The following is a 15,928-nucleotide window of genomic DNA, read 5'->3' as shown; positions in this document are numbered from 1 at the left end:
AAAAGAGTTTAAAAATGACATACAAAAGTCCCGTTTTAGTGTAAAATAATGGACACAATTTATTTAGTCTACTAACCTGATTGTATAGACACTGATACTGTGCATTCATGTCTGCAGGAGCTGATTATCTGTTCCAGAAAATGTAATGCGTGTTAATGACTTATTAATGAATGTCATTATGATGCGTCGCCTGGCGGGCGCGCGAGCGTCGCTGCGGTCCCGATGACGTCACGGGGAGCGAGCGAGCGTCAGTGGACGGACGGAGCGCATCGCGGAGCAACATCATGCGGGGTTTCGCGACCTGAGAGCTGCAGATGAGCGGTATACACTGAATAACGTGAGTGTGATAGGAGATCTGGATGAAATCAGAATCAGCTGTAGAAAAAACATCAGCGCATCCGCACGCGACGCGACGCGACACACCGCAGCGCTCGCGCATCATCATCATCCATCAAACGGATCGCGAACATCAGAAGTGCTCGATCTCGTTTAAATCAGTATCAATAGAGAGGCAGAAGTGTTTTAGCGCTGATCTCTGATTTATTCTTACGCGTATCAGTGATCAGATCTCCTGGAAACACTCATCAGTGAGATGAAGTAACGTAAGTGCTGTTTAACGGTTAGTTGGTGAACAGAAACAGGTTTATCGGTCAAACTGAAGAAGGCCTGGTCGCTCTATCTTTATGTTGATCTCATTCTGATATTTAAAAATACTGAGAGCTTTTTTATATGCGTAAAGATTGATATTACACAAATATTATTTGATATTACCACGTTCTTGGGCGTAGAAGTAGCCTATTGTGTAGCTTGTATCAGGGTATATGAATAAGATCATTCAGTATAGGCTACTATTGAAATGTCGTCTTACCTTTTAGATTGTGTGGATGTTTTGATTTTTATGTAATTTCTTATGCTATTTAATTTATTTCCAGTAGCCTAACTCTTATAAATAAAGTAACTTTCAAATAAATTATATCATTAACAATCACTTAATCAAACAACTATTAGATGGTAGGCTACTTAATGTACAATGAAAGAGGTATTTACATGTCAAGTTTGACTCATATCTTTTCATATATAGTTTGAGTTTATTTTTGTATTGTTAGTTTTGGGCTATTAATAGATGAATCTCTCAGCTCATCTGTTCACCTTTCAGTGTGTTGTATTCAGAGGGACTCGTGACAGTAACAGCAGAAACACAAGCTCAGACACGATCAGTGTTTCGGTCAGTGGTGTTGTGATGCTGCTGTCTCCAGACCCGGTTGACATGGCAACACTGAGACTATCTACTTCCTGGAAGACACACACACACACGCACGCACACACACACACACACACACACACACACACACACACACACACACACACACACACACACACACACACACACATATGATTGATGCTTTATCATCACTGCAGGAGGATCATCTCAAGCTTATTTATTAAATCAAAGAATATCATGGTATTATTATGGTTCCAAGTGCAAAATCCATATTGCTTTAGGAGTGTTTATGAGTCATTTAATAATTCCCCCACTGTATGCTGTCGTTTGACACAGTGAACCTCTTTACTGTAGATGATTGAGTTGCTTTGGTGGTCATTTGTTGTTATTAGCACTGACTCCGCCCCCTGGTGTTTGCTGTGTTCTGATTGGCTCTCGTCTGCAGATGGCTCTGCTGTGGCGGAGGGACGTGTCTCTATCAAACGGCTCTCTGGTTGTCATGGCGCCGGGGCCCGGGGTGGTTACGGTGGCCCCTGAGGGTCACAACCGGACGTGGGAAACCCCAGTGGTCGCCGTGGAGACGCCCATCTTCCTCATGACCGCCGCCGCTCAGACCATCTCTGGTATCTTCACCTGGACGGCGCTGATGCTCACCTGCCAACAGGTCAAACACACACACACACACACACACACACACACACACACACACACACACACACACACACACACACACACACACACACACACACACACACTTACTTATATTACTGTGTGTGTGAAACACACTCCTCCAAGACCTCCATTAAACAGACGTTACCTACCGGATTTATTACGTTTTGATTTACTATATATTTATGTGTTAAGTATATTAATCATTGCAATTAATTATTTTTATTTCAATTTCATTTATTTGATCTATTTAGATTGAATAGAACAAGTATGTGTAATATATTTGATATAATATAAATGTAATAATATATTATTAGATAGAAAAAATATAGTGAATGTTTACACATATATTATATTTATTGAATAATATTAATATGAATTTCAAAGCATATATATATATATATATATATTTGCATACTATAATACTAATATATTACAAATATTATTTAAATATATATATTATTCAATATAGAATAGAAAAACACGTTATATATTTTTATATTTTTATATTTATTGTATATTTAGTCATATTAATATGAAATAAATATACAAAAATTCGTTTTCTTAATATCATATATACTATACTATAAATACATTCTTACAATAATATGTTGATACAGTACATTGATATCTGTATATCTATAATGTATATATTTAAGTACATATTTTTTTACATATTATATATTGAATAATACCAATATAAAATAAAAGCAAAAAATTTTATATGTCTATTGCATCATTTTTCTCTTTTAATTAATATGCAACATTTATGTTATAATACAGGATGGATGGTTTTGATGACTTGCGGTAATAACATGATGTGTAACTCATGATCTATTTATTGTAACGTTCACATTGCATGAAATATCAGGTGTATTTGAGGTTGTGGAGGTTCAGATGACATAATGTTGGGAACTCCTGACATAAACGAGGAGGAGGAGGAGGAGGAGGAGGAGCAGTTGCTCTGGCAACAAGTGGCATGACATCAGAGAGTGGTTGCATAGCAACTGCATTCAGAACTCTCTGTGTGTGTGTGTGTGTGTGTGTGTGTGTGTGTGTGTGTGTGTGTGTGTGTGTGTGTGTGTGTGTGTGTGTGTGTGTGTGTGTGTGTGTGTGTGTGTGTGTGTGTGTGTTGGTGATAAAAGCGTAACCTGCTCCACTGACACACAATCACACACAGGTGTTTATAATTAATTCACACGTGTTTGACTTGCATATCAAACTCTTCTCTCTTAAACACGAAGCTGTGTTTCTGCTCAGTTTAAATGTGTCATTTATTGCCATGATTGTTGTATATATAATAAAGCATCAATATGTGATGCATGCACTTAATGAAGAATCTGATAATAAATGTAAAATAATGTGTGTGTGTCTCAGATCTACATGCACCTGCGTTATTATAACACTCCTAATGAGCAGCGGCACATCGTGCGCATCCTCTTCATCGTGCCGATCTACGCCTTCGACTCGTGGCTCAGTCTGCTGTTCTTCACCAACGAGGAGTATTACGTGTACTTTGACACCGTCCGAGACTGCTACGAAGGTCAGAGCGCAAGTGTGTGTGTGTGTGTGTGAGGCCTTTTAAACATCTACTCTAACTAATAAATGGATTTGACTGCACTGACACTGTCAGAAGAGAACAAGACTCGAGCTGAATATGAAACTATTATCTTCTGTACAGCTGCTTTACAGATGACATGCAATATGTTGCATAATTGATGAGTTTTGAAACATTAACACTGTTATTATTACCATCCTGTTCACTTCTGCCAAGCTGCTGTATTGAATAAAGCGCTATACACTAAAAAAATTAAGCATTTTTTCAAGATTTATGCATTTCAATTAATAGTAAAATTACATAAAAAATTTTATTTAATAATAATTACATATTTTAATTGAATAATTGATTTCTCTTCACATATTTTAATTTAATAATCCTTTCATATTTTAATTGAAAAAAAATCCTTACATATTTAAATTGAATAATTGAATAATCCTTACATATTTAAATTTAACAATCCTTACATATTTTAATTGAATAATCCTTACATATTTAAATTGAATAATCCTTACATATTTAAATTGAATAATCCTTACATATTTAAATTGAATAATTGAATAATCCTTACATATTTTAATTTAACAATCCTTACATATTTTAATTGGAAAAAATAATAATCCTTACATATTTTAATTGAATAATCCTTACATAATTAAATGATTGAATAACCTTACATATTTTAATTGAATAACCTTACATATTTTAATTGAAGAACTGAATAATTCTTATATATTTTAATTGCATTTTTTTTAATAATCCTTACATATTTAAATTGAATAATTGAATAATCCTTACATATTTTAATTTAACAATCCTTACATATTTTAATTGGAAAAAATAATAATCCTTACATATTTTAATTGAATAATCCTTACATAATTAAATGATTGAATAACCTTACATATTTTAATTGAATAACCTTACATATTTTTATTGAATAATTAAGCAATCCTTATATATTTCAATTGAATAATCCTTACATGTTTTAATTGAAGAACTGAATAATTCTTATATATTTTAATTGCATTTTTTTTAATAATCCTTACATATTTTAATTGAACAAATTAATAATCCTTATGTATTTTAATTGAATGATTGAATAATCCTTACATCATTTAACTGAATAATTCTTAAATGTTTTAATAAAATAATTGAATAATCCTTACATATTTTAATTGAATAATCCTTACATATTTTTATTGAATAATTCTTACATATTTTAACATAAGGATTATTCAATTCAATTTGATGGATTTTTTCTATTAATTGAAATGCTTATATCTTAAAAAAGGCTTACTTTTTTAAGTGTAAAATAATCTTTTTTTAAAACTTTTTTTTTTGTTCAGCCATCATTCAAGTATTTTTTTGGCAACACTTTACAATAAGGTTTTGCTTGTTAACATTAGTTAACTACATTAATTAACATGAACTATTAATAAACAATACAGAAATTATTAATCTCAGTAAATGTTAATCTCAACATTTACTAATACATTATTAAAATCCAAAGTTGTATCAGTTAACATTAGTCAATGCACTGTAAACTATATATTATCTAACATATTAACAAATAATAATAAATGCTGCAAATATGTATTGCTCATTGTTAATGTTAGGTAACGTGTGAACTACTGCTAACAAATGAGAGCTTATTGTAAAGTATTTTTGGAATCTTTCAGAATTCCATTTCCTTAAATTTCACATTCAAACTGCAGTTCTGCGTTCTTATTGGCTACTTCAGAGTTTCACACAACCCTATATAAATCAGCCGATGTCATGTTTTGTTTGAAATATAATAATGATGTTTTCACAGTCCCTCATTCTTTGAGTTTTGTTTTTCTGTAGTGTCAGTGTCGACTCACACTGATCTCTATATTAAATCAGCGAGCTAAAACCAAGTTAACACAGTGTTATTGTGCAAACAGTGGCAAGTATGGATATATCATGATTACTGTAGGTCTATTTCTATGAACAGCTTCAGTTTGATTTGATCTGCAGGTTGAGCTCAGTGTAACTGATCTGTAGAAGCATCATCAGGAGGTTGTGTGTGATATTGAGCTGATAAATGTTGAGATGACGGTCATGTCTAGACCTGATCGATATAAACACTTACAGCATAAATACTGAGGACACTCGATTTTTCTTTCACGTCTCAGTTATGCTTTGGTTAATAATTAGCTTTGTTTCTCCTAACACTCTCTAGATGTCATATACAGTAAGAGTGTAGAGCTGTAATATTAATGTGGAGCTGTTTGATGAGAAATATATGAGTTTATATTGACTCTCTGAGTTTTGTGATCGAGACTTTAGGGATCTTTGGCCAATGTGAGCACAATCTCTGTCCGCTCTCGGTTTAATCTCTTTGCCGTGGTGGAGAATGAATTGTGATATGGTGATTTGTGTTTTCTGTGCTGATTCTGTGTGTGTATGTGTGTGTGTGTGTTTTCTGTGCTGATTCTGTGTGTGTGTGTGTGTGTGTTTTCTGCAGCGTTCGTGATCTATAACTTCTTGAGTTTGTGTTATGAGTATCTGGGCGGCGAGAGCGCCATCATGGCCGAGATCAGAGGAAAACCCATCCAGTGAGTTCAGCGATTCTCTCTGTGTATCTGTCAGATGATAAATCCGCTGTTTCTCAAGTGTGTGTGTGTGTGTGTGTGTGTGTGTGTGTGTGTGTGTTCAGGTCCAGCTGTGTTTACGGCACTTGTTGTCTATGGGGCAGGACTTACTCCATCGGCTTCCTGCGCTTCTGCAAACAGGTATCAGACACACACACACACACACACACACACACACACACACACACATTGTTCGTCAATCACAAATAATAGAGCTGCATAATTCTGGAGAAAATGAAAACGGGTTTTTGTTTCAAATATAGAGATGATGAATCTCCCACTATTCTGAATGGACTAAACAATGTAGCATTTAATTAACTAGAGATTCTGACAAAATGTTAATTTCTGCAATCTATTTAAAAATATTTAATTAATTTAAATGACAAATAAAAAATTAAAAATCTGTTTGAATGAGTATTTCAGTAAATCACTCATAAAGCATTTTTGAACGAATCTCTTGTATGGTTCAATGACAAATACAATATAATTGATACAAACTTTATTTACAAGTTACTTTCAAAATCTCTCAAATCTTTTTTAAACGCTTGTGCCGAGTTTAGGTGGCATGTAATATGTTACATAATTTTTTTTTTTTTAATCTTTATATTCAATTTAATGACTTTAAAAATGCATCAATGTACAAATGAAAAAGAATAATTTGGGCACGTAAATGTTATTTTCCAAAAAATAAGAATAAAACGTTTTCAAGCACTTTGCATAATAGCGAGTATTTTTACAGATAGTCAATTTTTCGAAACATTAATATCATGAGATTACCTGAGGTTTAAACAGCATTTCCTGTTTTATGATTTTCTTGACAAACTGATCAAATTTACCATACAAGCATCAAATGATTGAAAATAATGAAACAATTTATTTTTTCATTTTCATCATATTTTAAAACAAAACTGCTTAGGAAATAAAGGTTTTTTTCCAAAATACTTTATGAAGTGTTTGTATTTATGTATAAAAGCCTGCTTTTAATCAGGCCTTTTTCCTTTATGACCTTAAAAAAATGAATATATTCAAATGACGAGTTGAGAAGATGTTCATGACAGAAGTCAGTGTGTTCTGAACGAGTTCTCAAATAAACGTGTGTGTGTGTGTGTGTGTGTGTGTGTGTGTGTGTGTGTGTGTGTGTGTGTGTCAGGCGACGCTGCAGTTCTGTGTGGTGAAGCCGCTGATGGCCGTGTTCACAGTGATCCTGCAGGCCTTCGGGAAATACAGAGACGGAGACTTCAAGTGTGTAAACACACACACACACACACACACACGTACACACACACATGAATGAGTGTTGTATTAAATCCTCTGTGTCTGTGTGCAGCGCGGCCAGCGGTTATTTATACGTGACGATCGTCTATAACGTGTCGGTCAGTCTCTCTCTCTATGCACTGTTCCTCTTCTACTTCGCCACTCGAGATCTCCTGGAGCCGTACGGTCCCATGCTGAAGTTCCTCATGGTCAAATCCGTCGTCTTCCTCTCCTTCTGGCAGGGTGAGTCTTCATCATCATCATCATCATCATCATCACATCATCATCATCATCATCATCATCTGCACTGCCCTGTGATCTGACCGCTGATTTGACGCTAGATTTAACACTTGATCTGTGCTATGGGAACGCTTGTGTGTGTGACTGCTGTGAATATATGTGTGTAACACATCAATGGAATTGACTTTGAGCTTGTATAGCCTCGGACAGTGCGCACGTCAGAGGCTATAGTTAGATGAGCCACAGGTGCATCGACAGGTATCATTTAGGCTGAAGAGCAGTCCTGGGACATCCATACTGCGGCAATAAAGCGCCGCATCTCGTTTTCGGGGAACAGGGTTACAGTTAAGTAACCTGAGACGTACCCTTTCAAAAGCTAGACTTAATGCTGCGCTTGATTTAAGCGCTATGGGAACGAGAATACCCACGCCGCCGCACTGTGGCGCGAAGAATAAGGTTTTCCCCATGAACGAGTGAACGTCATGGAGATCCTCAAGGAGAGCAGTCTGTAATCTGGACACCTCGAGTAACCTCTCTCCCGCTTCATCATAACCAGAGAAGTGCTCAGAGGCGCGGTTATTTATTTATTTTTCTTCAATATTTAATTCCCCAGAATTTCCTCAGAATTAAATGTGGCCAAATGTATAAAAATGTATACAAAGAACATAAGAAGATATTAATACAAGCATCTGATTTCTCATATTATCATTTAACTCGTCAGCAATAAATACAGCCATATATCAATCAGACAAGCAAACACGGTCATGCACATGGTGTGCAGCAGTACCAGCCTGTCCCGCTGAAGATGCATGTGATAATGTGATCCCAGAGAAGAGATAGTCTCTCCAATCTGAATCGCGTGCCTTCGCACCCGAGATAGGCGAATGGGTCGACGTCGAGGGCACAAAGACACGCGATGTATATATATTTACAATCTTTATTTATAAACTCCTACCAGAGGAAACAGAGAGTTTTTGAGAGCTTGAGAAGCACACAGACATCACAGTATTGCTGCGTCTCAGTTCGCCTGCTTATACTACGCCCATAGGCGTCGATTTCGGGGGGGACGGGGGGGACGCGTACCCACCAGGTTTCGTAATGAGTCATTTTGTACCCACCACTTTTAACTTCCGTCCATATTAATTTGACTTTTGGTTCGATTTTTTTTTTAAACCGTTTTCAGTGGTTATGAGGAGCAATATGAGAGAGAAATTTGGTAATCATTGTCTGACCCAACAAAAAAAACATTATAATATTCATTTCATTTTTCGTGTTCGCATTTATGAGGGAAAAAACAACGTGTCAGTTCTCGGTTACGGACGTGAGCACTCTGAAAGCGGCACTGAAAGACTGCTTTAAAATTTTCACAGAGACCTCAAACAGAACAGCTGCCTTTCTTTAAATTGAATTTCGTTTTGTATTAATTATATCTTAATTTTAATCAATGTTTCAATCCGATTTAATAAATAAGAAGTAAAATATAGCAGAATCACGACATGGAGGCGCCGGCGAGTGAACTGGAGTTCGTCTCATAAATGAACCGAAACTCAGCGTATAATGCACGTTCACATTCACAGCGTATTAAGACACATTTAGACGCATTCATAATCATTACTTTTACCGGTTCTTTGAGGCAAGCTTTATGCGTGCGGTCGTGCGCTTGAGTGCGGCTATATTACGTAAACGCTCATTATCCTGTAACCTATATAAGTAATTCAATTAATATAAAGGGGCGATTTGTCCACGAATTACTTAAATGAACAATAGCCTACTAGTCGACTAGAAAAAAAAAACTTTTAGTCGGAAGCAGCCCTTATTCCACATATTTTCGATTTCGAACCAGGCAACAGGACATCTGGGTTGAGCGAGCGACCCTGCGGAATGAACGAGCGGAGCGGAATATTCAGAAATGCGCTCTCCACTCACGAGCTCTGATCGGAACAAACCCGAACCTCACTGTCTGCTGAACTTGCGCAGAAACATCAAAATATAACCAGCTTTTTAAAATGGTTTTTAAAACTAAACACTATTTTAGCACAAATTATGAGCTTATTGGCGATTTTTTTAATATAATTATTGACAAAATTCGAATAGGCTATAGTAAAAGTTTTTTTTTTTTTTTTTTGGGTGGGCCTGTTGAAAAGTGCCTGAGCTACAGGACATCGTCTTTCAAAACATAACCTGCGCGAAAGAGAGAAAAAAAATGAATGCGTCATTGTACCCAGCACTTCTGAAAATGCACTTCCGAATGCGTCTGTCCCCAGCACATTTCAAATTAAACTGACGCCCATGCCTAAATGTATGTAGGCCTCTTTTTGTGAAGAAAAAGTGCATACTTTTGAGTGTGTGGCAAAAAGTACACAAGCTTTGGGACAGACTATCACGTCATATGTCTTTAACGGTTGCGCTCTGTCACATCCTCACAGTAAACTGGCCTGTCAATCATCTCGTCACAGTTCCTCCACGTTTCATTTAATTTCTTACCGTATCGGAGAGAGATGCAGAAGCACATTTATCTGAAGTCGCGGATCTTTCATGCAGAGACTCTCCTCATATTAATGCATGATGCATTTAAAAGTTAATGGCCAAACGGATCTTTTTTGCAGATGAAATATAACACAGATAACATTAAATATATATATATTTTAGCAGGTGAAACTTTGATTAGTCACTCAAACCTTTATTTAAACCTCTCACCGTCGGTCGTGCGTATCCGCCATGTTTTGTAGTTTTTTAATACTTTTTCACTCATGTTTGTAGTTCCTCCTCCAAAGTGCAGTGGATTGTGGGTAATATTAGCTGTTATAGTGACCATGGATCCACACTTCGAATATCCATCGGGAATAGTAGATCATCCGGGGACTTCTGGCATACTCTTTTCAACACACAAGCGTTCCCATAGCGCTTAAATCAAGCGCAGCATTGAGTGTAGCTTTTCAAGTGTTGTGTTTTATCTTTGATGTAAATCTTCAATGTTAGAGAAAAGTTTAAAGATTGTGCAATTTTGGTCAGGATCTTATGTGATGATTTCCTCATTAAATCAGGATGAATTCTCTGCTGAATGTAATGCACTTTTCATCTTAAAAACTATCTACACTAGGCTACATTTTCAGTCACATCATTACGAGCCACTGGATGTATGATAAAGCATGTTAATTAAACAGAATTAGATTTATTTTTTTATAATACATTAAAAAAGTGACTTTTCAAACTTATGCAAAAAAGTAGATAAATATTAATAAATATTACAATTATAATTGAAATATTATTGTTGAAACATAAATATAATTCTTAAATATAAATATCTTAAAATGATCATAAATAAAATCATACAATTATTAGATGTTAATCTAAATAGTATTGTTGAAACAACATGAATATATTTTCTTATATATAATAAACAATAATAATCGCTTCAATTTAAATGTCAAGACAAATTATGAATCAAAATATTGTGTAAAAAAAAGCAATTGTTTTGTAAATATTTTTACAATACATTTTTCGCAACTTAATTTTTTTTTAAATAAGACAGGAAATGATGTACATTTTAAAGAATAACTACATTTTATTACAGCAATAGTATTTCATAATTGATGATCAAAAACGTTATACTTGTGTGATGCAGGGATGCTGCTGTTGTTGCTATAAGATATTAAGAGCTACAGACATTTGTATTTGGGTATGACATTTTCTGAAAATTCTCAAAAATAGGGGCGCTGGTTAAGAGGTTAAACAAAATATTTGTAAATATTATTGAATATAACTCTTAAATAGAAATATCTCAAACAAAATATACATTTAAAATGTGTGAAAAACTAGAATTGTTTTGTAACATGCATTATTTTTACAATCAACTGTTCATACATCATCACTTTATACATTTTAAAAAGAAAAATTATGTTAAAAACAATGAAAGATGAAAAAACAATAACAAGTGCTGTTATATAAAACTGTATGATGTTGTGTGATGTAGGGATGCTGTTGGCGATTCTGGAGAAGTGCGGCGCGATTCCTCGCATCAACTCTCCTGATGTCACTGTGGGGGAGGGGACTGTTGCCGCCGGTTACCAGAACTTCATCATCTGCATCGAGATGTTTTTCGCCTCACTGGCGCTCAGACACGCGTTCACGTACAAGGTCTACATGGACAAGAGACTCGATATTCAGGGTAACAGACACAACAGCACTGAGCAGCCAATCACTGAACAACCAATCACTGAGCAGACAATCACTGAGCAACCAATCACTGAGCAGACAATCACTGAACAACCAATCACTGAGCAGGAAATCACTGAGCAACCAATCACTGAGCAGCCAATCACTGAGCAGGAAATCACTGAGCAGCCAATCACTGAGCAGGAAATCACTGAATAGCCAATCACTGAGCAGAAAATCACTGAACAACCAATCACTGAGCAGACAATCACTGAGCAGGAAATCACTGAGCAACCAATCACTGAATAGCCAATCACTGAGCAGAAAATCACTGAACAACCAATCACTGAATAGCCAATCACTGAGCAGAAAATCACTGAACAACCAATCACTGAATAGCCAATCACTGAGCAGAAAATCACTGAGCAACCAATCACTGAGCAGCCAATCACTGAATAGCCAATCACTGAGCAGAAAATCACTGAGCAGCCAATGACTGAGCTGCCAATCACTGAGCAGCCAATCACTGAGCAGCCAATCACTGAGCAGCCAATCACTGAGCAGCCAATCACTGAGCATCCAATCACTGAGCAGCCAATCACTGAGCAGAAAATCACTGAGCAGCCAATCACTGAGCAGCCAATCACTGAGCAGCCAATCACTGAGCTGCCAATCACTGAGCAGCCAATCACTGAACAGGAAATACAGATCAGCATCTCTCTGGAGATACGATCACAGCGTTAAATACAGGAGTGAAGGAACGTTGTGGGATCGGATAAACCACATTTATATGTTCAGAAACATCCGAGATCACATTTATAGAGACACATTTGATATGGTTTTCATGGTTAGTTTAGACTAACTCAAAATTTGATTTCGATTCTGATTCACAGTTGTGACTTTCGCTCAGATTAAACAAGATTTCTTTCACCGTGGCATTGAAGATTTCACACTATAAAGCTGAAATACCTTTATGTCTCAGACTCTGAATGTTTCTGAACTGATCTTCCTATTTTTCTTCCTCTCTATCATCATTGTGTGTCCATCTCTGTCTCTCTCAGGTTGTGTTCCTGTCTATGGCCAGTACGGTAGGTTTACTGTGCACTTTATCTTCGGTGTGTTTTCACATCTTCTGTGTTGTGAGTTCATTTTATACATAATTCACTTTTAATGCATGTGCTGTATGTCTACAGAGTCTATATGTTTTTTCATTGTATTTTGTTCATTTTTTGATGTGTGATATCATGTTGTTCATCTCTACACTGACTATATAGAATATTAAATACTGATGAACTTATTTGTCCATTTACAGATGTGTCCAATTAAACACTCAATAGTGTGAGATCTAACCTTAACCCTAAAAATAGCATGTTAAACATGTTAAAATTTACAATAAACTTACTAAATATTAGTAATTAGTGGGTTTCGATAGCATCTTTTCTTAGACTCAAACTTTTTTTTTGACAGTTTGACCAAATAATGAGTGAAATTATTAAATGTTATGGCTGACATAATTTACTGTTCCTGCATCACACTGGGAATTAAACTCAAGGGCTTTACATTATAGGATACAGTTTACATTTACATCTATTCATTTAGCAGACGCTTTTATCTAAAGTCACTTACTTTGAGGAATACCAGCGATTTATCATAAAAGAGGCAATAAACACGAGAACTGCTAATAACACAAGTTTCTTATATTGTTCACAACCATTTCATCATTCTTCAAACATTATTTGAATATTACCTTTGGATTTCAATGAACAATTTAAAACACGTTAAACAAACGTAAAATTAAAATGTGTGAGGAAAAAAGTTTCATAAATGATGTAAAAAAATTTTTTTTTGTGCTAACGTTTTGAGAACATTATTAAGGACCAGATGACTTTGAACAAAGATTCTGTTAATGTTCCTGGAAGAACATTTGTTCATAACTGATACAGTGCAGGAGTTTAGTATTTACTGCAGCAGAGTAACATGGTGAACTGTTACAGCCCTGCTTTTGTCGAGCTGTTGCTTTTCTGAGTAGTCCTTCTGCTATATATCTTTACCACACCAGCTTTGTGTTGCAATGGTTAATCTGTGTGTGTGTGTGTGTGTGTGTGTGCGTGTCAGGTCGCTGTGCTCCCATGAGCATCTCCAGCAGTCTGAAGGAGACCATGAACCCAGGAGACATGCTGCAGGACGCCATCCACAACTTCTCTCCGGCGTACCAGCAGTACACACAGCAGAGCCGAGGAGAGCCAGTGAGACGCTCCGACAGCTGCAGTAACGAGAAAACACTCCTGCTCAGCTCAGACGACGAGTTCTGACACACACACACACACACACACACACACACACACACACACACACACACACACACACACACACTACATGAGGATCAGCTGCAGTAACGAGAAAACACTGCTGCTCAGCTCAGACGACGAGTTCTGACACACACACACACACTACATGAGGATCAGCTGCAGTAACGAGAAAACACTGCTGCTCAGCTCAGACGACGAGTTCTGACACACACACACACACACACACACTACATGAGGATCAGCTGCAGTAACGAGAAAACACTGCTGCTCAGCTCAGACGACGAGTTCTGACACACACACACACACACACACACTACATGAGGATCAGCTGCAGTAACGAGAAAACACTGCTGCTCAGCTCAGACGACGAGTTCTGACACACACACACACACACACACACTACATGAGGATCAGCTGCAGTAACGAGAAAACACTGCTGCTCAGCTCAGACGACGAGTTCTGACACACACACACACACACACACTACATGAGGATCAGCTGCAGTAACGAGAAAACACTGCTGCTCAGCTCAGACGACGAGTTCTGACACACACACACACACACACACACTACATGAGGATCAGCTGCAGTAACGAGAAAACACTGCTGCTCAGCTCAGACGACAAGTTCTGAAACACACATACACACACACACACTACATGAGGAGCAGCAGTGTTACACAGATGACGAGTTCTGACACACACACACACACACACTACATGAGGAGCAGCAGTGTTACACAGACGACGAGTTCTGACACACACACTACATGAGGAACAGCAGTGTTACACAGATGACGAGTTCTGATACACACACACACACACACACACACACACACACACACACACACACACAGCTTTAAACAGATGCACGAGCGCACAACTCTAAAACATGGACTATTCAGATCCCATGCATATTGTAAACGCAAGACTTACACATATATACAGATGTATTCCAAATCTAATCAATTTTCTAATCAAATGAATGTGTAAGAATAAGAATCCTGTTGCGTACCACAGTTTGAGAATCAGTGGTTTGATCTAAACTCAAGCTGAAGCTGCTCTCACACACTCACTCCTGAGGGTTTCTCAGCCGTCAGACCGACTGATGATTATCAGTCTCAGTTTGTTCCGGACACCGATTTAAAAATAAACAAATAAACTCGGTCGTCATATCTAGTTTCTTTCACCTTCGTCTCTTAGCCAAAACTAAACCTTTTTTATCGACTGTTGACTTTGAGATGGCACTCTCTGCGGTTGTCTTCTCACGAATGGACTGTGCTGCAGTTATCTTTACTTTGGAATCGACAACAAAGCATTGGCGTCTCTTCAGAAAATACAGAATGCTGCCGCAAGAATAAGTCTGTCAAAAAATTTGAGTCAATTACTCCAATTTTAAAATCATTGAAATGGTTGCCGGTTCGAGATAGAATTGGGGGAGAGCGGGGCACAACCTAATGCAGGGCTAGTTGTAACACACTTGTTTTAAATACTTCCACACATGCTAGCATGACGAAACTTAGTGTATTTACTAGTCACCATATCAACACTATATAGAGAAAAAAAAAATGATTTTTTTTGGAAGATATCCATATTAAACCATAGCAAAAGTTAATTTCTTAAGTTAATTTTTCATCTCAATTTTTTTGTGTTTATTTTAAATTAGACAAATCTGATATTGTTATTAATCTCCAATATGTTATGTAACAGTTGATATGGTTCTTTAATGCTCTTCTGACTAGCAGAAGACACTCGCAGGGTTTAAATCTCAGTTGTGCAGGCGGGGCATGTTGTCACACTGCGTTACAATGAGCCCCTATTAGAAATATGCTATTATATTCTATACTTTTATGAATTCTATTGAGAAAACATGAGAAAAAGGTGAATAAAGACTGAGAGTCAAT

The 15,928-nt window shown here is 36.7% G+C and overlaps 1 protein-coding gene and 1 long non-coding RNA gene across 3 annotated transcripts in view; one reads left to right on the top strand and one right to left on the bottom strand.

Moving 5' to 3' along the window:
- The window catches only part of LOC309503405, a 311,403-nt gene that overhangs the window by 66,963 nt on the left and 228,512 nt on the right, over positions 1–15,928 (bottom strand). The window lies entirely within an intron of this gene.
- Positions 183–14,149, top strand: tmem184bb.1 (transmembrane protein 184Bb, duplicate 1). Of its 2 annotated transcripts, none has more exons than XM_082173290.1 (10): positions 183–337; positions 1,668–1,886; positions 3,269–3,434; positions 5,941–6,031; positions 6,133–6,208; positions 7,218–7,309; positions 7,395–7,564; positions 11,535–11,729; positions 12,778–12,804; positions 13,832–14,148. In XM_082173290.1, the coding sequence occupies exons 2-10, from the start codon at positions 1,668–1,670 to the stop codon at positions 14,026–14,028; spliced, it is 1,233 nt and encodes a 410-aa protein (XP_082029416.1). In that variant the 5' UTR covers positions 183–337; the 3' UTR covers positions 14,029–14,148. The 2 variants fall into 2 exon arrangements, with proteins under 2 accessions (XP_082029416.1, XP_082029415.1); XM_082173289.1 differs by having other exon boundaries at positions 239–602; positions 13,832–14,149.

The sequence above is a fragment of the Leuciscus leuciscus genome (genome assembly GCF_965113295.1).
Source record: "Leuciscus leuciscus genome assembly, chromosome: 1".
NCBI lineage: Eukaryota > Metazoa > Chordata > Actinopteri > Cypriniformes > Leuciscidae > Leuciscus > Leuciscus leuciscus.
This window is presented reverse-complemented; position numbering and strand designations above follow the sequence as displayed.